Source organism: Anser cygnoides, chromosome 2, assembly GCF_040182565.1.
Source record: "Anser cygnoides isolate HZ-2024a breed goose chromosome 2, Taihu_goose_T2T_genome, whole genome shotgun sequence".
Lineage (NCBI taxonomy): Eukaryota > Metazoa > Chordata > Aves > Anseriformes > Anatidae > Anser > Anser cygnoides.
The window spans coordinates 89,816,573-89,840,831 of record NC_089874.1 but is presented as its reverse complement, the minus strand read 5'-3'; the positions used below and the strand labels follow the sequence as shown (position 1 = coordinate 89,840,831).

At 41.5% G+C, this 24,259-nt stretch overlaps 1 protein-coding gene across 10 annotated transcripts in view; it reads right to left on the bottom strand.

The window, feature by feature from the left end:
* The window catches only part of IKZF1 (IKAROS family zinc finger 1), a 74,507-nt gene that overhangs the window by 16,818 nt on the left and 33,430 nt on the right, over nucleotides 1-24,259 (bottom strand). For 6 of the 10 annotated variants that reach the window (XM_048076389.2, XM_048076392.2, XM_048076390.2 and 3 more), the window contains one exon: nucleotides 6,186-6,446. The exons of 3 other annotated variants lie outside the window; for them this stretch is intronic. In XM_048076389.2, coding sequence (XP_047932346.1) covers nucleotides 6,186-6,446 — 261 coding nt within the window. Of the gene's footprint in view, nucleotides 1-6,185; nucleotides 6,447-8,595; nucleotides 8,656-24,259 lie in introns of all 10 variants that reach the window. One more of the 10 variants, XM_066992601.1, reaches the window with a different exon arrangement.

Below are 24,259 nucleotides of genomic sequence, written 5' to 3'. Positions count from 1 at the left end.
TCTTACGCAGTAACAAGAGAAAGATTTCAGCGAAAAAAGTTGTTTTCTCACTGCTGCTCTGTGACTTCCACCGGCTGCAGGTTTGATATAACATGAGGCTTTCAGACTAAACCTGCCAGTTTCTTAATGCTTCACTGGCTGGGTCAATTTGATCTGAAAATCTAATTTTTTTTTTCTAAATCAGAATGGCACATCACAATGCAAATTCAAACTCATTTAAATAAAGTGACTGCAACATTTTGTGTTGAAGAGCCACTCTTCCTGATCAGCAGTTTTGGAATAAACCAATATCCAATTTTGCATGTTGTGGCATTTGGTGGGGTTTTTAATGTGGCTTTTTTCAAAGGGTCTTTAAAATATGCCACTGAAGCAGCAAAATAAAAAGGAAACTCATTAAAAATGCATTTCAGGATCACAAGTTCATTTCAGCGTTACATTCTTATATTTAAATGAAAGGCACTTCATTATAACAGTTATAATAACTTCTTTTCATTTACATTTTCCCTGTATTTTCCCTTTCAATTTCTTCTCCATTACCTGTCTGTCCCTAAGCAGCCAAATCAGGAAAGAGACAGAGAAAGAGAGAGAAAGAGAGAGTAAAATCACATAAGTTAAGACAGTGCAAAGGAAGCCCTATACTTCCATACAAGAGTCCCAACTCTTCTCTCAGCAAGGTATTAGCAGAGGAGTTGTACAAATGGGCTCTCCCGGTTCATGTTTTGGAAAGACACAGGGAAAAACCTGAAGTGACACAGCCTTGCTTTGTCTAAATGGGTACCTGCTATCAAGCAAGCAAATTGGGTAGCCTTTGCAAAAATTAATATGGCTGTTTTTTGCTATTTAATGCTGTTTACAAATGGTCATTTATTCACTTAGCTATTTATTTTTGATTTAAGATGCATGAGGCCTTTTCTTAAGTCAGTAGGAAATAAAATCTCTTATGTTTCCAGTTGTACCAGATAGGAATAGAGGAAAATGTATACATGAGAGCACTTCATAAACATGAACTGCTCCTGCATACACACTTCTCATAAGACATAGCCCTTGACTAAGTCAAACCAGCCTTTGAAACTCATTTGCTGAATTCTGTTTTTCTTAGGCACAAATATAATCTGCTTTAATAATTGTAATGCATTCACAATATTAGAAGCAGCTCAGAGATGACCTGTTCTTAGCTTTGATTTTCTTTATATAGCAATAAAACTGAATATAAAATTCCAGTGCTGAAGTTAAAACATATAAAAAATAAATACAAGTTAAATAATTTCCTTCTTCTCTCTCACTTAATCATCACTTACTACTGTGGACATCTAGGAGCAACTTGTATGTCCACACGTGCATTTATGTGCAGCATGATCATTTTTTACTTTTGGGTAACACTGTAGAAAAGCTTCAAAGCAATTAGATAGCAGCACAGTACCAACACAAAAATCCACAAGTTCTGCAATCAAGGCTAGAAACTTTAGCATTTAGCTAACAGTGAAATAAACCTACATTATGGCAAGATATTTTCACTGGTCAAATAACTCCAAGCAGGTCAGCCTACTCCCTGACCAGCCAAATGAACCCGCTTTCTTTTTCCATCTGGTAACTGTATTCATCTCAACTGCACCCGCAACTGGTACAACTGGGGGCCTACAGAAATGCAAGCATTAAACGTGCAGGATTTTGCAATATACTTAATAAGTCATGCACAGCAGTTCTTAGGGGAAAAAGAAAATGGGTACGAGTGTGCCGGCTCTACCTCTTTGTATCCGTGACAGTACTCAGTGTGGCAGGTATTTTTCAGAAATGGACCAAAACAGTAATGAAGAAGTCAGTTTGCAAAGAGGGACACGAATTCAGAAGGAATGGTTAATTCTTACTAGACAGCTTTTTCTAGCATTCATCTCTGTTATTTTTACTCAGAGGTGAAAACAAGGATTGCAAAAGTACTCTGGGAGATATGTGTAAAGTAAGAATGAAATGTAGCTCCAGCCTACAGCTCTCATAATTATGGGGTGAAACCTTGTGCTGGCGGAAAGGACAGACAGATGGAGCATTTCCAATGAGGCTGCTGCATAGCAAGTATTTCTACAAAACCTACAATGGGATGACACATAAGGGATCCCAGGCTTGCACGGCTGTACACGTGGAACTACGTCAGCATTAAAGAGCCTGGTACGACATGTAGGTTTGCCAGCCCTCGGTTGTTCATGCTGCAGTTACTGGAGTGGGGATCTCCTGCACGTTGTGTGATGTCATCCCATATACCAAGCACGGCTCCCAGCCATGTTAGGAGGCAGCTGGTTCCTGATGGAAGGTCACTGGCTGCGGCAGCATCCCCCAGTAATGGGAAAGGGAGAGGATGAAAGGAAAAAAATGCATAATGCATCTTCTGCCTTCTTTGCGTGTTATTTTCTTGCCCGGGCTGAACAGCACTTGCCTGCCTCGTGTGGATTTCACTTCACAACATGCAGCTATGGAGGAACAGGGGCCCCAGAGCAAAACTGGAATGGGGCCCTGAATTGAATCAACCAGCATCACAGTGCACTGCAAGCTTTAGTGGGACCCAGGCCCTGGACTACTTATTCAGTGAAGAATATTTATCATCTCTATTGAAATCTTTTTCAGTTGTTAAGCAACGTAATGACAAAGTCACCTAACACTCAGCTGCTCATAGCTCTACTCCCTCACATGCTCAGAAACACTGTTTCTTCAGCAAGCACTCACTTTCTAAATAAATTTGAGACATTCAGATCCAATGAAGACATAACTGAACTAAATTAGACTTAAGCTAAAGGAGTGTGTGTATAAAGAGGGAATATATACAAATATATACATGCACATATACGTACATATCTGCACACATGCACACCCATATGTGCACACTAAACAATGGAAGCCTGAGGCGATTCCCTGAGCTCTCAGTTTCGGGGAGCAGGAGGAGGTTTCTTTCGCCCTTTTCCTAAACCCCGAGCAAGAAAGCAGCGGCAGGCTGGAGAAAATAAACTCACTAAAAGCCTCGGGGAAAGGGAGTGACTGGAGTTGGACACCTGTGAGTTGGATTCGCTCCACAGCTGGTAGCAACAGGTGAAGTCCTGGGAAGCAGTCAGGGTTTTACAGCTCCTTGCAGGCAGAAGGGGCTAGACATATCAGGTGCTGCTCTGCATATCTGTGCTTGGCAGGTGTATTCATTAAAAGTAATTATGGCTTTTCTCAGGTCAGGCAGTCATTTTATTTTGGCACTTCAGTGTGCTAGAGTTTTGTTCACCTATCAAATATTTATTTAAGGAAACCTCACTGCATATGCAGGTTTTACATGAATTAGCAGCAAAGTAGTTCATTTGTGAGGCTTATTCCTTCATCAGGTATGTATTGAAACGGGCGTCAGCATAGTCAGTTAAATGTCTGTAATAGTATACCCCATTTCTACTTTAATTTTCACAGCACAACTAGAAAGGAAATGCAGTCACCACCATCTCCCCGTGACATCCCTTTAAACTACCAGCTCTGAGCCCCCGCTCCCTCCAGTCCCTGAAAGCGCACAGCTCCCCTACAAGGCCTGCTTGCAATAGGGCTTGGGGGCAAGATGGGACAGGAAGCGAAGGCTTTATTTCCATGGAAATATTCAGGGATTTGACTTGATAACCTTCAGTTTTATTACCGATAAGAGGAGGAGGTTCTGTTGAGCCACATACAGCTCGTGAGGCTTTAGCTGTGTTCCCTGACTAAAGAGAGGGCCCCATTGTCACGGGATGGGTGCCACAAGGCGCCGAGAAGTCTTGTAGGCCCCACACCTACGGGCTGACAGGGCTTGCGAAGCAGTGCCTGGGGGTGTTTGGCACCAACTGCTCTGCCTGGCACAGTGCTGTGGAAGCTGAAGTCTGCCCCAGGAGCAAGGATGGAGCCTTCACAGAGGCTGGCAGAGGGGGAATCCTGGCAGAGCTCCCCCCACCAAGGCACGGCTGGCATGGCACGGCTGCCCGGATGCTAACTGGCATGCTGGAAACGAATGCTGCTCTGCCCACAGCCCAACAAAAACCAGGCGTGTCCCCGCTGAGGCCGTTCAGCCTTGGTGTAAACACCGTTTCTGATCTTTGGGAACCCAAAATAGCTCCTCCTCAGCTGCAGCAGGCGATGTGTTAGCCACGGCTGCGGCTGCTCTGCTGCCACCACCCTGCGATTTTCAGAGGTGCTCGCCATGGCCATAACCCGCCATGAAGGCCTGTGCCATGCAAACACCTTTTGCTGACCATCTCTACAAGATGAATTCTGGACAAAAACACATACTTAAGCCACTTTCTTCTCATATTTTTAATACTGGGACAAGCACAGCTGTAGTTTGGCTGCTTTGTTCCCACTCCCATTTCCATGTGCACGTGTCTGCACATAAACACAAGCCTACTGTTTCTCTGTTTCTCTTTCTCATTTTGTCATCTTTTTATTAAGTTATTAATTTATTTTGTATTTTAGCTGCACTGAATCAAACACTAACTCCTTCTGTTCCTCCTCAACTTACAGTTAATAAAACAGCAGCCTCCTTAACCAGGCACAAAGCCTTCTGCCTCTGAATGCATTTTAAGTTGCAGCATTTTATTTCAACTGCTACTAAACTCTCCTTAAACCCATGGGGCTCTTGTAAAGGCCTCACGTTCAAGTCATTTTCCATACACAATTTACCAACTTTTAAAGGATCCTGTTAAAATTCAATACTAAGAAAGCACTCTGTTATACCTAGAAAGCGCATTGCAGCCTCTCTTCTAGGAACAAATTGTGGCTTTTCCAATAAAGATATGTATCTGCTCTTCCCTGGCTGAAGGATTCATCACACTGAACTGCAGAGTACTGTGAAGCAGGCAAACACAGCATTGCTACCTGCGGCCAGGATTGCTTCTGAACATGGCTAATCCACGTTAACCCAGGGACTGCCCCTTTTGAGATCTTGAACAGTCATAGCTAAAATTGCAGACATCATCACTGTGGGGGCTTCAGGGTTCCTCAGGAATCTTCTCCACCAAACTCTGAAGGCTCTTTTCTAATCTCACTCCTTAGCAATTCTGGGGAAATCATTTAAGCATGATTAGGGGAGATGTGGAGGAAGAAAATATCTGTTTGCTCAACTATTTCAGTGGAATCTAACCACTGGACAGATTATTTTCACCTTAAAAATATTTCAAAGTTTCCTCCCATCTGAATATCCATGCAAAACTGCTGAATACATTATTATTTGTTTTCAATGTAACTTGTGCAGCACAACGGTACAGTTCAGCTCTTCTCCTTGGTCTACGGAAGACCTTACAGTTTAGATTGGAAGCCTTGTTTTTATATAGCTTATATCAGGTAAGATGAAGACTCACCCTGGTCTTTACTTCTTCATTTGTTTCAGCCTCTTCATTTTTTGCACTCTTTGAGACTATTTAGAATTGGAAAATTTAGGCAAGATTCGCAGCACTTTGATAATGAAAAGCCATTACTGCAGAGCACAACCTCTTTACATGTCTCCTTTGGTGTCCCAGTGGAGACCTTTTAGTCCAGATCTGACCAGTGACAATACTTGCTTTTACTTCATGAAAAGCTTGACATAAAATTAACCCTTTTTTCCCTAGGACTGCCAGTGCAGTTCCCTTAAAACTTTATACTACTTATTCATTTTGCCAATCATTTTCACAATCACTGATCCATAATGAACTTTGTTGCATTATTGGAAACATCAGAACTGTGTCAGTTTCAGAGTAGTTCACAATATTTTTCAGCAATTCTTAGAAATTAAACAAGACTTCTTTCCCCCCCCCCCCCCCCCCTTTTTTTTTTAACTTGATTTTTTTTCATATAGCTTCAAACCAAAGAAACTGTGCATTCCTTCAGACATCAATTTTGGTATCAGCATACTGTACAACTGTAAAATGGAACAAATGAAATTATGCCCATTTTCTGTTCCTCTGACAAATCTTGGTTGGTGGTTTTGTTTGTTTTTGTTGTTATTGTTTTCCAATTCTAACCCAATAGATGGACTTCCATCAAGAAGAAATCTCAGTCTCTGTGCTGTCCAAAATGCAATAACAAAATAACCGAGTTACAAATGCCCACCGATGCTGCATTATCTTACAAGAGGAAGCATGTGCATGATACTCACAGAAAGAGTCTTAGTTCCTAATATGTGGCCAATTCTTGACAACTAAACGAAAAACTATGCCAGGCCTTACCAGTGTGGCTTCGTTTGTGAACCATGAGCACATTGGGACCGATGCAAATTATCCCACAGATATCACATTTTAGCTTTCCGTTAGGAAGTCGAATGCCTCCAACTCCTGACATAGCCTTGCTGCCTGGGCCATTGTGTGAGCCATTCATTTTCTCTCCCGAGGTATCAAGCATTCGTAAATCCTCCGCACATTCTTCCCCATTCATTTCACAGGCACGCCCATTCTCTTCATCACTCTGAGTCTCTATTTTAATATTACCGGCTGAAAAAAACAATAGAGGATGCCACTCAGTTTTGTTACAGAATAAATATAGTGGCCAAGAAACAGTCACATCAAAGGAGATAACTTCTACACAGAATGTACAATATACCTGAATAACAAAAACTACAAACATGACTACATTTCTATGTGCCATGCGATGAATTTGCAACACATGGAGCAATGAACAATGAGTATCATCAGTAAGACAAACACAAGACATCCGGGGAGCTGGGAACCCAAATAACATTACAAGTCTGTTCCTAGGACACTTTGAGATTTTTGCATTTGTAACATTCATTTTGACAATTCAGGCTAATTGGAATTAAATTTATAATGAATCCACATCTCGTGGAGTTGTCCCAAACAATTGTGAAAATATGCAACACATCAAAGACAATGGATGAAAATGAACTGAAAATGCAACATTCTCCATTTGGCAGGAAGGTCCTGAGGACTGTGCTAAATTCAAATACTTGTTTTGTAGGTATTTATAGGGTAAGCAAGGACAATGTTCACACTGAGCAAAGAGTACAAACACTGATAAAGAAATTGGAGTGCAAAAAGATGAAAGGACTTTAAGGGCAAGGACTGGCATTACAGTAAATTATAGGAGTGATAATTGTGTTTTAGGACAGCAAGATTAGCGTCACAAAGTAAGAGGAGAGGATCAGCTACAGCCATCAGTTGCTATGAAAAACCAGCCAAATCAACAAAGATGGGTGGGAGAAATGTTTTGACTTTATTGGACAACTCTTTTGTATTATAATCCCATAAGTGACAATCAGTTGCAACTAGAAGAAAAAGGCAAGTGTAAATTTGGCATAGCCTGACTACATGTGATAGCACATAGGTTGGTAAACTTTATCTGATATAAACACAGTCAAGACTCAAACCTAAATCTTACAGAAAAGGGTCAAGATTCAGATCAGTTAATGGCGTTATTTGTTCCTCTTCTCTCTGCAGGACTGTGTTATCTCTTGTGTAAAATAAACCATCTTTACAGTTAATTCCTTGTTTTCTGATCTGATGATTTCAGTGGAAAACCAGTTCTTCGTTAAGCTCCAAAAGAGCAGTTCATTGCCCCAAATCTTACTTTCCTTTTAGTGAAAAAACCAATCCTTCAATGAACCTCCAAAAAGGAGAGCATTTACTGTAGTGGCTAGCTGAGTATATAAGGGGTCTATTTCATCCCATAAAGAACCAGGTCTTTTTCTTTTGTACAACAGTAATTACATGGTAGCCTTATTCGTAAGTGGTGCTGTAGCAATGACATAACTAAGATATGGGCACTAATTACATCAAAGGTTGAAAGATCTTGAGTTTTATTGGAAAATGTAATGTTTGCCAAACTGTCCTCTCTTTACACCCTGCAACCTCCCAGGTGTTCCAGCTGGATTGCATGGACGTGACTGACAATAGTACCTGAATCAAAGTCCTACCGGGAAAGATGCTGGGAGTAAAGGTGTGCACATTTCTGAGCACTGCTTGGCTGGACACCTTTTATAAAGTCTGCCATTGTAGGCATTTGAATGTTCTTTCAAATATTGCATTTTGAATAGAAATCATATGCAAGATAGAATGTGCACACCCTACATAGCAAGTTTTCCTTTAAAATTTATGTTCTAAAAAGGGCAATAACTTAGAGGTATGTAAAAAAAAAAAAATCAGTGTCAAAGCAATGATGTACAAAGACAGCATAAGTAGCTAATCAGGAGCGGTCTACAGTATTCCACAAAATTAGTAGAATACTACCCCATAATGATTTTTTCACTGTAGTGAACAGAAGCAATAGAACTATTCACCTTAAGGATATGACAGGTTTTCCATAAATCATACATCAATTCTTTTCTCTTAATTATAAGATTAATAATTATTATGCAAACATGTACTTAATAATTTGTGTGTAAATATAATTACAGATGGCTTGCCTGCCAGGAATTTAGAGAAGGTGGCTTTTGAAGTAGGCTTTATGTTAAGTTAAAACAGAACATATGTGAACAAATCAAAAAGATCAGACTCCTTAAGCCCTTTGATAGCATATGCAGACAAATGTGCGTTACTGAGAAGTGAAATGACACACAAAATATCATAAAAGTAGGAACTTGATGGAAATGATCTCTGTAGTGAGCTGAATTTGCAGTATACTTACGGGAAAAAGATTTGGGAATTATTGCATGAAAGTCCCTAAAGCCTTCTGCCCCATATGCAGCTGCAACAAAGAAGGCAAACAGGATGCTGGTTTGTGGTACTGCTAGCAGTAAATGTAAAAGAAGATGGCATTATTGCTATACGAGAAATACCTAGGAGAAAGACAGAGCTATCAGCAGAGAAGTAACACAGGTAGTGCAGGACAAAGCAGGAGCAGCAGTAGGGCAGCAAGCAGGGGAATTCTGACCTGCCTACGACAACTCTGATTTGTAAAAATGCCACATTTTCCAAAGCATCCAACAAGTTTTATCATGTTTTCTAAAAGCATAACCTTTCCTGGGCATTCCCCTTGCTCACAGGTTAACTTCTGCTGAAGTCAAGAGGAACTTTCGCTAAAGTGTCTGGAAAGGGACAACGGGAGCAGAGCACCTAACCCAGCCTTCTCCTGGCCCCCAGAAGAACCACAGGCCCCTACAATGCGAGCTTCCTCTCAGGATTTATTTTATTTTTTGCCATCACGCCCTCTTTGTATGCCAGAGATCTCTTCCTTATATGCGCTTGTTTCTAGTCACCACAGTTGTAAAAAGTTAAATTGCATTGTTTTCTTCTCACGTCTGATGTTCTTATGTAATGGAAGAAGAGGGAGTTGGATTATATATGTATTATTAGGTACCGGTATATTTGTTTGTATGTATTTCTTAGGCTTTTCCTCTCATTGTATCTACAGAAAAGTAGCTGCACAAACACACTATACAATGCATATTATGAGTTGCCAAGTGCAAATTAACATGCCCCGGAGCACATTGATACAGGTCATTACTTGACACTGACAGAGAGATATCGATCCAATCAAACTTCGCTGAAGCTCTCTTGCATCAGTGCCCCTGGAGCAGCACAGCTACACTGTGCAGCACTGCAATCTGTGTAGACCAGACCTGGCGTGCAGGATGTCCCTACAGCTGCACTCCTTAGGCAGCACTGCTCACCAAAGGGGCTTGTTTCGGGTGGGAGGCTGACTTTGATCACAAGAGCTGACACACAACGAGGCCAGAGCCTTGCCCTGGCTTCTTGCACAGATTTTATAGGTGTAATCAGCAAACAAAATCTCTTTGTACTCAAATGTAGCACATTTTGCAAACTTGTTTTTTCAAAAGAGAATTATTGACAAAAGCTCCACCAATGTAGGAGATGGAACGGGAGAGAGAAACCACTCCAGCAGAAATACTCAGGATTTTTGTCAAGTCTGACTGAGAAACGGGAAAACAGGCTGCACAGTTTTGTCTGGAGACTTGGACTGAAAACAGAAAACAATGAAATTTTCTATTTCTTTTGTGAGAAAGGTTCAGTGTCTCCCTTGCTATCGTGGGCAAAATCATTCCTGGGGCACTGATGATGTGACAAATAACTGGGAATCAGATATTTTCAGATGCACATTCAGCATTTGTACAGGTTTCTCAAACAGTTACTCAATATAGTCTTTGTAGAAATAATTTCTGGCACATTCTTGACTATGTACACATACATACAGATGTTAATGTGCTCTACAATAATTCATGGTGATAATTTCTCATTGGCTCTTCTAACACCATTAAGACATTATTCATTAACTAATCTACTTCAGTTTTCTTGGAGATGACCTTAGAAGGCTGTCTGTTTTACTCTCTTTGTACACACCAATGCAATTCAGGGGAGTTTAATCCAAACCCTTTTTTTGTGCAAGGAATGTAGTGTGTCAGTGCAGTGTCACTGACCTGACAGCTCTGCCCTCACCTCCCTTTTTACCCATCCATATTGTGGAAAAGTCACCCAAAAGCTGGGCACTGGGTGGGTCTCTTGCACTGTCTGGTGTCTGTTGGGAGCTTCACATGGAACTTTCTGAAGAGCATTTGAACTTTATGTTACAAAGAATGTCCTGCATTGTGTGATTAAAGGTAGTTTATGCAAAAGTCCTTGGAACAAAAAAAATGACATATCAAGGGGAAGAGGAGTGACACTACGATTTATCTGTCTTTCCAGTTCCAGGCACCTTTTTCTGGGGAAGGGCAGTATAATGGGTTCAGCACAGGACTCAGGCTGAGACACTCGGGTAGGCATGAAGGAGGACGAGGAGCCTGAGTCGTGCTTCCCTGGAAAGAGCTGAGCAATGTCAAGAGGGAAGGGAGGCGTTTTGCAATGAGTGAAAGAGTCTGCTAGCAGGGAGAAAGGAGAAACCAAATTGACTTCCGAAGAAACAGGAAGGTTTGGAGGGCAGCTTTTAAAGGACAGAGTAGCAGGCAGCTAGGGAAAAGGCATATGAAGGACTAATGATTGTTTCCAACTGACTGACATTTTACCTTCTCTTGTAGTTACAAGACTCCCTCCCAGATGTAAAAGACCCGCAAAGTTTTGTGAGACGAGTTTTAAGCACCTGGGCCAAAATCCTATTTTAAAGGGGGCATTCACATCCCAACTCATATTCTTCTCAGCTGGGATTTTTAAAGAGAGAAAAAAAATCATAATACCTGGCTATCAAAGGAATTTAGGGAGTAACCAAAAAAAAAAAAAAAAGATCATACTGAAGTTTCTGGGGCATCTGAAAAACAGAGGTACTGAACTCCCTTTTATTTTCAATGGGATTTAAGTATCTTTAGTACTTTTATCCCAGCTAAGGTACTTAACTGCATTCTGTGGCATATAAATGCTTTGAAGAAGTTGTCCTTTAGCCTTTCTTTGAAAATAACCATGATAATCTAATTTTTGGTCATGACATTAGTCCATACAATGTCCTTCACATACTTTGCAGCCAATAGCAGAGAAAATGCCTCTTCAAGTTGTTTCAAATAATTTAGGTGCATGTAATTTTTGGTTTGAATGGCTCATTTTTTTTCCAAGACAAGTCAGAAGTATTTTGTTGATGTTAGTTGATGCTTCACGGTAGCTTTAAAGTCCAGCAAGAGTTTTGCATGAAGGCACCACAGCTATTCAAGCAGTAGACAGGTGAAGCTGCAACAATATTCGGTTGATTTGAACAGTGGATTAGCAATGTTATGGTGAGAAGGAGAAAACCTTTAACACCATCCTTGCTAGAAAATTATAAAAAATGTTGCTAAAAAGGTATAACAAGTTTTAAAAAGCCTATTAAACCAAAATAAACCACCCCAACACACCAATGTGTCAGCAAAGCAACCAGGATCTCTTCCTGTTTACATAAATGCAAAATATAGATAAAAAAGAATATTGCGAGCAATTCCACCTGTTATTTCTACTATAAGGCATAACAGCTACTCTGCTTTGTTTCAGTGCACCAAACCATAGCATGTAGCTATGACCTGAAATCCAAACCTTCCCCTTTTCTTTTTTACATCATGTCATTTTCTGTGGCATCAGTTCCGTTCTCACAACAGAAAGGCACTGCAGGTGGAGGGTGCCATTCTCAGAAATACAAGACACACAAGCAGGTTGTTTGTCCTCAGAATATCTAAGGATTCAGTTCTTACTAGCTAGGCTTGACAACCACAAAGACAGATTCTTTAACTTAAATTGTGTTTCCATTAATAGCATATTTCCCTGATGAGCTTCTGAAGTGACACGAAGAATCATGTAGCTGTAAAAAATGACAGCAAAAGGCCTGGGCAGAGCAATCACAATGAGCTATGTAATGGTCTCAGCCCTTCTTCAGTAAAATTCAGAAGATACAGCACAGCACAGCTGGGACTGATCGTAAGTAACTAGATATTCAACTTCAGGAAAAGGAGACATATCCAGGTGGTGTTAGAAATGACTGTTTTGCCCAATCCTTTGTACATATGACACTGCACTGCCCAGTTTATCAGGCATTTGTGGTACCTGCACATGAGAGGCCAGCTCAGAAAAGCCTAAAAAGTTAGAGCCTAAAATGTGACTTAATTGCTAGGGACAAGAAGAAACTAATTAGTAAATAAAACAGGCTCTATGCAGCCCATCTTGCACAAACTGTTATGCAGGGTGTCCATTAAAAAAGGATCGAGCATTCGTGGTGTCATGAGACATGAGACCACTAAGACAGAGGGAGGCGAATGCCTGAGGCCGGTGAGGAAGCCCAGCGATACGGCGGTGCAGGCACCTTATCGCTTTTCTTGAGAGCGCCGCGTTCTTTACCACAGGCTGCAAGGGGGTGACAGATAAAAATTAAGGCATTTTAATGAGAAGCTCTCAGCTGGATTTTTAAAGGGAAACAAAAATAACAGAAAGAAGTGTAACAGCATGAACTGCTGGGGCACACCTGTAGGCACGGCAGACTGGGCACAGCGGATAAGAAGTTTGTCCCGGTGGGGTCAGAGCTGCCCCTCCTTTGACGCCAAGCGCCTGCCGCCGGCAGCCAATTTCTCCCCTACTCTAATTTTGGCTTTCAATCAAGCGTATATTATTCCAGAAAGACAGGCGCCCTCAGATAAGCTATCTCCCTCAGGACAACCAGCGTGAGGCGCTCCACCCACCTCGCGCCCTCCGCGGCCATTTTCCTCTCAGGGCTGCCCGGCGGGAGGCTCCTGGCCTGCCCGTGCCAGCGCCCACGCCCATGCCCGTCTGCCTCCACGGCTCGACTGCAGTAGCACAGCAAGCAGATCGACCCAGTGCTCTGGAGCTGAAGGGAATGCAAGCAAGCAAACAAAATAACCGACAAATATTTCCTCTCTATGTTCACAAAGAAGCGACTCTTGCTCCGCGGTGCAGACTCACAGTAATCACCAGTTGGTTACCTATGGGAATCCTCTAACGCATCAGCAAAGATGGAGAGGCTGAAGGCAGATTCAAGTAATGATCCTGAAATCTACTCACACACTTGAAGCTAGCTGCTTTTGAAACTGAACTGGTGTTTCAGCAGGAAACGATCTGTAACCAGTCCAAGGCTCCGATCTAGTTCATATTCATGCTCTTTATCATGCTACTCGCTGTTGCATTTTGTACTGGCTTCAAGCTTTTTTTTTTCAAAGAACTGGTTACAACTACCTGGCTGCTTGGTGTTCATCTGAATTACCAGAGAAATGAAGTTGAGAGAGAAAGAGCATTATCAAGAAAAGACATGCTAAACCTATTTCTCAAGTTCCACACATAGTGTAACCCATGCTTCCTCTACAGGGACTGCTCCTTGTCTTTTGCTGGCCACGTGATAGAGAAGCTAAGGAAACTGCTAGAGGCTTGCTGGTAACAGAATTTCTTGACACTTTTCTGTTTTGAGAAGTAAGCTGGGAAGATTTTCAAACTGGAGAGAAAGGTTTGCCGACAAATTACGGCAAGAACAGAGCTTCTCATCCTCAAGAACCTTGTCTCTTCTGCTTCCATCAGACTTTTTTATGTGGGCATTAAAGGATGAGGAAGTAGCAAAAGGGCATTTAGCAAGAAATTTTTAAAAAGCCAAGTAACCTCAAGTAACTATACACAACAGTGAGGTAAAAACAATACCTTATATGAAAATATTCCTGGCTCACATGGGTATATTTGTGTGGAAACTCATGCTTATGTGCTGCGTCTGGCACCATCGAAGGCTGCATTCACCAGAAACCATATAAACATTGCAGCTTGCACTCTTCCCAACACAGCAGCAGTTGTCCAGGGAAAGCAAAGCCAAAGACATTTGATAATTTAGTATTTGCAAGGTATCCCCCTTCTCTAATCCTTCCACAAAGCAAGTTTTTGTAAAATTAATGAGTGTTAACCTGCCCTCAACTAATACAACAAAACTCTAGCTGATGGAAATTGCACGTGGTAGAGTGGGAGAAGGTGGAAACAAGAGTTTTGCAATCACAGAGCTCATGCAGAGTGTGCACCTGCAAATAACACCATTTTGGAGGAGTGGCTAAGACAAGATTCAACAGGGAGACTGGAGAAACTCCTTACAGATGGTTAGGGTCTTACATGAAGCCATATGGTCATCGCTGGAATTTATCCTTACTGTGCTACAAACACGGGTGTTACTGTGTGGATCCCTAGACAAAGCACAGGGCTTAAATGCAGAAATACAGGGAGAAAAGTGTGGGTACACACCTATGGGGTCAGTTATGTACAAATGATGTGAACACCAGTCAGAGGGGGAATTTTAAGCCTGTCTAAGCAAGTGAAAACTTTGTGAAATCTGAATTTGTACAGAGGGTATTGGTCAGACCTAGACTAGCTGAAGATGGCAGTCGCTACCCTGCAGAAGAAAGCTACCACTTGGGAGAAAGGAGGTGTCCTTGGATCTGTGGTAGCAATGGGAGGACACAGCTCATGGGCTTGCTGTACAGCTGGTGTGGTGTGCGGGTGCACAGGGATGGGGAAGGAGAACTGTTTTGTATATTGCTTCAGAGCACCTACATTTGCCTTGCCCTACATGCAAAACTAGCCCTTGCAAACCTTCCCCTTTTCATGCTCCAGCTCAGTGAACTGAATCTACAATCTTTCATTTTGTCCCTGGAGTGGCACAGATCCACACTGGCTCAGGATCTGGACCCAAATGGTCCATCCATTTGAACATTTATGCTTTGCCTTCTCGGCCAGTGAGGCAGACACAGGGACTTTTACCAGGGACTATTTAGGTACCATGATGATGCCCTGACCACTATTTTACACAAGTGTCGATAGTTCCTCAGCTGTCAAAGGGTTAGTAGATCTAAAATTAGACCAAGCAGCTGTGTTTAGGTTTGGGGAGGTGCCTATGGGTGCTCTGCCAATGCTGTGCATTGTCAGTCTCCTCTTTCGAGAAGAGGTCTGAGGTTGAAATGGAGAGGAATCTTGCCATTTCAGCACTTGAGAGGGAATACTTTATGACAATTTTATTGAATGGTCTACTGTCAAAATAAATTCTAGAGCAGGTTCCTCTGTATCTCCCTCACCAGACAGTGAAAAAAGCAGGGATACTAGTATTTTATTCTAGTTTAAAGAAGATTAAATGTAGTTATCACATTACAGTAGTAAAGCAGATGATCATGACTCTAAAAAGAAGGTAATCCTGAGGTAGCCTGCTTTAGATCTGCTACTCCTGAGAGCTCAGTTATTTTTGTAGAAGTATTTATTTGATACTATTGAAGTTTTTTTCTTTTATTGTTGTAGAAATATTGCCAGAAGGTTTTGCAATGTAGACTGCTGTTTACCTGACCACAGTGTGCTCAACAGTCCAGTGAAAGAAAATCCTAGTCTACATCTGGGGAAGAAGCATAAACTGTTCTATAGAAATCCTAAAGAAGTTATCTGAACATCTAATGAAAGAAGTTATATGAATATCTAATGGTGAGTCACACCAGATAGATATTGAGGAGAAAAATGTCAGGACGAAATTGACTCTTTCTCATCGCATATTACAGTGAATGCTTTGTCACTGGATCTGTGGTGAGTCCCATCCAGGCAATCAGTCCTCCATGCTGACTGGTAAGGAACTCCCAATTATGTGGGGAGACTCTCAAGAGCTGACATATCTGGATCATTCTGGAAGTCTGCAGACTCTGTTCAGTCCAATTTTTTTGAAAGATTTCTTGTCTTTCCTCACTTCCTTGGCCATTTTTCATGTCTGCTGTGTAGCTGCTTTTACCTCAGCAAAAACAGTCTCCTTGCCTCCCTTCTCTGAACAGAATCCAACCTTAATCACATTAGCACTGTGATAATTTATCCTTGACATAATTTTCACTTTTGTGAGACATTCAACAACTGCAATGTTGTATACTGTTTCCTGGGGTCTCTGAACACAGTACTAAGAGGAAAACCTAAATTTCATTAGCTTTCTGTAACAATTGACTCATCAGGAAGGACAGATTTTTCCAAAAATCCCAGTTTCTCAAAAAAAAAAGGAAAAAAAAAGGAAAAAAAAAGATGGAAATTCTACTCGCTTTGAAACCTGTTACACAAATGCAAATGAGATCAGAAGGAAGTCTCACAGCTACAGCATTTAGATGCAGGGGGGCAAAACTTCATTCATGATAAGTACCTATAATTCCACTGAAGTCATTAGTGGTGGAGATACGTAATTAATGCTCACAGATGGCAAAAAGTCCTGTGAAACTCTTCTAATTTCACTGAGGCCGTAAGTAAGCCATGAGGAGTTTAGTGAGGCCACTCTGCCCTAAAAATGGTTCAGGAAGGAAATCAGACTCAAAGTGGGCCAAGCTTGTGGCAACTTTCTAGCTCTCGTCTCCAAGTGCACCTCAGCTGCCATTTGAAACTACTGAACTTAGAGGAGTCCCTATTCCTGTCCTGATGGGTATTTCCAAAATCAGTAAGGAACCATGCCACAGAAGGGTGCTCCAAGCTGAGGTTGGTTGGGTGCAGGTAAATGCCTGCAGAAAAAAGCCATGTGGCCCAGCTTCCTCAAACCCTGAACAAATCTTTAGCAATGCTTAAGGCTGGTGAATGTAAAAAAAAAAAAATGTTTTAAAATTATTTTCTGTTCTCTTGAACGAGTAATCTGACATTTGAAACTCACTGGAAACACAGTCAAGATCACAATCTTCAAAGAGTCACAAACAATCACCATACTGAGTGTCAGTATCTTACATCAAAATGCAACCGTTTTCTTCGCATGGATAGATCAGCAAAGCATCTAAGCCAACATGTTGCTGGCAGAGCTTCAAGGGAAAAGGCTTACAAAATAATAGTTGTTGAATTAAATAGTCTTCAGTAGCACCACTCCTAAACTACATTGTCATAAATAGCTCCAAACAGCCTACTACGGTCAGGTGAAACCTACATAACAGGCCACAGAAATTCTTTCATCAAGGCCTTCACTTCTGGCTGTAGTACAGAGTAACGTAATATGATTTAAATGTTGCTTGAATATTTCCAAACTCTTCCACTCATTTCAATACACCTATTTTTTTTTTTCTTACATTTGTCCATCAACGAAAAAATTTTACAAAAGCAACTAATGCTTTGAGAATCTCTGAATCGAGGCACTAACAAAACAAGAGTATCAGAAGACACAGATCAGCCTGGAAAACGCTGTTCACTGAGAAGTAAGACCACTCTCTCAAGTTCCATATCTAAATTCTGGGCACCTAGTCACCTCTGAAAACCAGACCACCCTCTGTTTAGCATGCATGTGCAGGCAGGCATGTGTTAGCCTCTCACAAACTCTTTGCCATGACCTCTAAGTTGATCAATGAAGAAGTAGTTAACAAAAAGGACATGTAGTGGCATATCCTGGTTTCAGAGCTCCAGAGCTGGTTCAGGCCTTGCTTCCTAATCTGCAGCAGAATAAGGGAAACCATCAAACACTTATTCTACCATAGCACCCTACAGAGGGCAAGCAACTGTGCAGCAGTGGGGAGCAATTTGGAAGTATCTAAATTATTTGGGAGTTCAAGTCTCCTTGCCTTATAGCAGTATTTAGACTTTTAAGACAACCTGAGCTTCTCATGGGGGGTGGAGAAACAAGAAACCCACACTAAGAATGCTGTTGAACTTGAGTCCAATCGCAGCCATAGATGAGAAACATCACAGCTTCCCCCTTGTCCGGCTTAACAGGAAACCTCTATCTGCTGTTCCTCTAACTCCTTCCACAAACGCACTGAGCAGTCTGGACATATTACCCATTTCCTCCCAACCCACAGTTGTTTATCTCCCTAGCATCTGTCATGGCCTACAAGTTTGGAGCAAGTCCTACACCAGTTGCTACGATGCAAATTTATAACAACCAAGCTGAAAGGCTTCTAGAAAATTCCAGAATAAATAAATAAATAAAAAACAAAGAAGAAATACACACTTCTGATTGATGGCTGCCCTAGGAAGTAGCTGGAGCAAAGACTGAGGGAGTGTGTTCCCAGTTGCCTGATATCTCAAGAGAGCTACAACACCTCCTTGTTCTCACCTGTGGCATCTTCCAAAGCCTTATTTCACACACACACTCACAGATACTAATATGAATTTTCCCTGTGGGGTTCTGTTATTTTTGTTGTTGTTGAAAGGGCAAGGCTATGGGTTCTGCACACAACAGGCCTAGAGGTCTGCTAAGCTTTCGTGTCTCACTCCACACCCAAATTTAGAAAGACATCAGGGCTTTATCTTTTCTATTACAGCAGTATCATGGAAGACCCTTGAACTGGGACAGACTGCCATCTCTTCTTTCATTCAAGGAAATGGTGATTATTCAGTTTGGGATTATCTTAAACTACATGGAAAGCCATTATCCCAAGTTCCTGAGCCAGCAGCCTCATGACTTTCTGTCATTTCTCTTGCCTATTTATAAATCTTTCCCTTCTTTCCCTTGGCCCCCACTCCTCCCTCTCCACCCTGACCTGCTTCTGCACACTCCCGGAGGTGAAACCAAATAGCTGCAATTGTGACACTGCAGTTTGTGTGTCATATTGTAACTGGGTTTCCACATCCTCCTTGCTCTGTTGTAAAAGAGCTTGAAGAGGAAGAAGTGCAAATAATGAAATATAGGAAAGCAGGAAAAGAGGAAGCAGCCGAGAGACAGCAGCCCAACTGAAATGCTAAGAATTATGGAGAAGTGACAGAAAGGGAAGCACAGACCAGGAATTATACTTGGTGGCTTAGCAGAAAAAAAAAATAATTAAAAAAATACATAGGCCTAGCTTTTTCTGCCTCTCCACCAATCTTCTAGATTACTACTCCCCTCTGACTTTCACTCACTTGACCTGTATTCCCCTTTCCACCTACTTTAAGATAGTTACTGAACTGCGCTACTCTCTGTGCAGCCAGACTGCACCAAACCTTAAACTAGAAACCCCTCCTTGCCTTCATATAAAGCAAGGGGATGGACTCAAATACCTCTAAGAAAGAAAAGAGGGAAATCAAACATGAAGAAAAGGCCTCAGGATGCCTAGCTTCAGGGTGAGCGTGCTTGATTAGGCAATGGTCTTATTTGCTGAGGGTAGCCATGGAGGACAGAGTGATGGAAGAGTACAGAAGGAAATTAGCTAAAGAAGAGTACGGATTGCCTAACCGGGCAATCCTGCCCGATTGCCAGTGGATGGAGCAGACAGCTTAGGAAGTCCTTCCACAGAGAGCATGTACCGTTCTGTCCTGCTGATTCAGAATGAAACTTGTCTGGAGCAGAACGCATTTAAAATTCACATGAAGAATTTTCTCTTCTCCATTTGCAGGCAAAAGAGATACAAAGCAGAATGCGAACCTCTTTAAGAACAGAGCAGGACCGAGCTTTATACACTCGCCCACTCTCAGTGACTTTTCAGTGAGAATTAGTCTGATAAAGGGCTGAGTAAAAAGTAAAACTTGAGAAATGACCCTCTGTAAATATCACGGCCCTTATAGTTACGCATCCCTTTTGAGTCAAGCTCCACTCTTTATGTTATCCGGTGGCTAACTGAATTTTGTAGTTTCTCAGGAAGATAGTGGTGAAATCCTGTATGTAAATGAAGACAGGAGTGTTACACAAAGGTGTACTGCGGTATAATTATTTGTTCATCACTGCGTGAAAGCTACCCTGTTGGAAGAGCTCGTTCAAAACCATTTGTGGCTATTCCCCCACAAAGGAGGCTGTCAGGAGGTGATAAGAAATGGGTATTAGTGAGGCTTCACTTTCTTTGAAACACTCTTGCACAGAGAGCACCAGCAGGCTCTGATATATTCCCTACTGTTTATCTGTGAATTAGGAAATATGTTCTGGGCCACTCAATCAGTACTGAGTTCTTCAGCTAACATTAATGTATTTTGAGATGTGCAGGGAAGAGGAGAGAGGAATTTAACCACATATGAAGGAGTTAGCTTCTGAAGAATGGCAGCATTTCCTGAGATGTTATGGGAGAGATGTATGAGCATTGTGAAGGTTTTGTCTTGTCTTGCCTTGTCTTATCTGTTACAGGGAAGGGCTGATGCGTATTTTGGGTGTGAGCGCCATGACCTGACTGCTCCTGGCTTTAGTCTGGTTTTAACTTCAGCGGAGCTCTTCACTTTTGATTTAATTCAGCATTTCCAAAGACAAAAATCAGTCATGCAGCTATGCAAGAAACAATACCCTGCCAAGTCAAAAGAGTACTGTGAGAGAGAACGTAGCTATGGATGTTCTCCACAGCAAATGGATGCAATTTTTCTGTTTGATTTTGGATGAGAAACGGCAAGTGAAAGAGGGAGAAACATAATTATTTTCCTGTCAGGACAGTCATAATGCTACTAACTGTTAAATCAGGACAGCAGGAAACAACTAAGAATTAGCTTCTACTGCAGTTCTAGCCATAAGGAAAGGCATGAGCAGTTTGCTTGGTTAAGGAGCAATACCACAAGGGGATTTTTATGCTGATGTAAACTTGGAAAAAAGAGAACATTAAATAGCAATAGAAATGGGCAATACTTGGTCCAGAACTATTCTCAGTTTCTCACTGAGTGTAAATAGTACTTTTAATAATTATCTTCTTCACAAACAGCAGGCTTCTGCTTCAGCCTACAGAAAATGGGGTAAGAAACAAAACTGTATGGCCCCAAAGATGGACAGGGCACTGGATTCAGACTCAGGAAATCTAGATTTAATTCCTAGCTTAGCCACAGACTTCCTGTGTGGCCATGGGAAAGGCAGTTAATCCATCATGTGCCGTTACTTCCCTATCTGTACATTTTTCAACTCCTTTTTAATGGGGATGAGACTTTTTTTTTTCTTTTTTTTTTTTTTTTTTTTTTTTAATAATGGTGAAACACAAAAGTTATGTTACTGTCTGGAGTGATTCCTCTATCTGGGTACATGCCTTACAAGTGTCCTAACACGTGAGGCTGAAATCTGTCCACGCACCAGTCACCCTCCTGGCATGTGTCCCGCGGGAGGCAACTAGGGACCACAGGACAGACAGCAGGGGTAGCTAGACAGGCTGTATCACTTAGGTATTGCGAAAATGCACTGATAATCTGTGACGTCCCACAGAATTATACACCAGTAGGAAGCTTTTTATTGTCCAGCCTAATAAACCTTGGTTATATCCATAAAATACTGGAGATCAAGTGCCTGGAGCCCTTGGCCAGCTCCCCCTTATCTGGGATTGCTCCAGGTCAAAAAGCAGTGTTTGTCTTCCCTAGACTATTGACACAGGAGCAGGTAAGGAACTGTAACCTTCCTCAACTGGCCTGTTCCTGTGCTGTCTCTCTGTTTAAAGAGAGATGTGAAAGTCCCAAAGTCTTCTTCAGGAAAAAAATGGTGCAAGCTGTTTAAAATATCCAGAACAGTTTAAAATTTCCTGCTACCCTGCAACCAGCATGGCAGAGGCTATGAGTGGCTTGAGAAAAGAAACAAGAGGGGCTCAGCCTGGGTCTTTATTGTAGGAGATGACTAAATACTGAAAACTGTGTCATCTCCAGTTCAGATTTGTAGTGCTTCTCATACATCTTCAGTTACGAGGTGTGAAATCTCACTCCAAAAACAAACTGCTGGAGGATTTTTCTGTAATGCAAAAGATCTTCAGAAGTATCTCAGCAAAAAGAAAAGCCTGGATAAGAATATGGATTTGAAGCCCTGAAAGTTAAGACAGTTTGGGCATATATCCAAGCTTTACCTTCACCTGCTCATCCTACAGAATCAGCCTCATTCACTCTCCTCTCACGTCAGCATTAGACTGCAATTCCACTTGTCCTGCCATAGACTCTTGCCTGTACAAATCAGACGCAGAGCTGGAAATCAGCTCTCCCCTTTTTCCAAAAGTTCAAGTGATGCTGTACGTTGTTCTTCTGTACTAAGTTCTAGATCAGTTAGAAGTCAGGAAATTAGTGATTTCATGATTTCCAAAATGACCTAATCATTTGCTGCCAATATATATTTTACATCCTCATGTAACAGCATGAAATCCTTCATTTATTTATATTTATCTGTTTTATAAGTTTGATCTCACTTTTCAAGTTAAGGAGACATTGTTAAAATAAATCTGAGTACTTTGAACGCTTTGTGCCAAACCAATTCCACTGATGAAGACACTAAACTATTTTTCTGCAGCTAACAAAAACAAACAAACGAATTTGCTCTGTGGTCTCCAGCATACTCTTTATAGTATATATTCTACAGCACAGTTTATTATATGTTATTGTGTCCTGCCCGACATTTACCTCACGTAGGAAATAGGAGGCTTAATTAATCACTGATGTATGTGTAGCCTTAACTAGATTGCAAGCTTTTTGGGGCGTGCTGTTGGTGTTTATGCAGTGTCTGGAGAAACACAGCCCTGGTTCTTTTTCTAGAAACCCTATACTACAATGTAAATTCACAGATAAAAGCAAAACAATCAGAGAAATACCAGTAGAAACACTCAAAACTTAATTCAGCCCCCTTTCCCTTTTCTTGGATAAACAATAAGAGTGATTTTTTCCAGCTAACATGAACACAGGACAGGCAATTATACACAATTAGAACAAGATCTGTGCTGTGAAAATCGGTGCCAGGCGTTCAGCAACTGTTCAAAATTTGGCCTCCCGTAAGTGTTTGTGATCTGTTCAGACTATCAGCCTTGGCATTTCTTGCCCTCTCGGCATTTATGGATTATTTGAAAGTATCTATCAGGTAGAGTTTTGTCAAACTTCCTCTCTGCTCTTGGTTGCATGTCCTAGACAGTGTAAGTGCCCTTTGCTTGGAGGACTCTTTGTCTCTTTTGAAAACATCTGCTCAGTTTATGCTTAAAGCACTTTCCAAATACTGCAAAAGAACACACACTGTGCTTGCTGCATGTTTACCAAACACAAAAGCTTCTAAGAGTATCTGTTACAAGTTTTCTGGTGTGCACCTGTATATTTCATGCAGCCACTTTTATTTGCCAGTGATGGAGCCTATTAAAGTGCCAAATAGGGATGGTTTTTAGACAGGCAAAACTGAAGTTCTGACTGCAAGCATCTAAATGCGTGTGTGTGTCTGTGTGTTTAAGGGAACATCACTGAACTCAAGATCTGAGAACTGGTAAGACTCAAAATTATATTCTTGCTGAATATAATTTACACAGAATTTGATCATTCTGATAGCACTACTCACACAGTGACTAGTTTCTCTCTAAAGCTGTGTCTCTAAGTTCATTCCCATGTTCAGTGTCAATAAAATAAAAATCCTAGGCTTAGGCATGTGAAAAAATCACCTAATGTGCTACTACACACTAGGAAACCTCCTTCTTTCCCATAAACTACCATATTGCAACTACTTGTTGCTACCAAGTTGGAGAGACTGCTCCAATACTACTCAATCCAGGTTTCACAATGCACCTAAATTTCATGCTAACATCCAGTGTGGCTGGACTAAGAGTGAGGCAAATGGAAAAGGTGAAAAACCTTTCTTATTAAAATGCAAAGCAGCTCTAGAGAAGCTGTTATTTCATATTAGCTAAGGCAAACTTTGATATCTGCGCTCTGTCTGCATTGCACTGTGGAGTACAGCGTGAGGTCCAGAAAGCAAACTTAATCCTGCAAACTCCACCACCTGTGAACACATACATCTGAAAATATAATATGGCCTACTGGGTCATACAGGCTAAACAAGGTCACTGCCAGGCAAATGTGCAGGTTTGGCCTTTAGGAAATAAGTCATTAATCAGTAAACAGGTCAGCAAGCAGAAACAAAATATTGGACCAACCAGTGATGTTTTGTTCATTTGGCTGCCCCTTGTCTCAGCAGTGCTGAGAGCTCTCCTGGCCACCCGGACACACGCAGCTGGCCTCATCCACAGCTGCACGTTCCCTTTACTGAAAGGCTCCACCAAGTCCCAGCAAAGCTGATGTGAGCCGTGGGCTCATGCCTCCAGGGCAGTGTG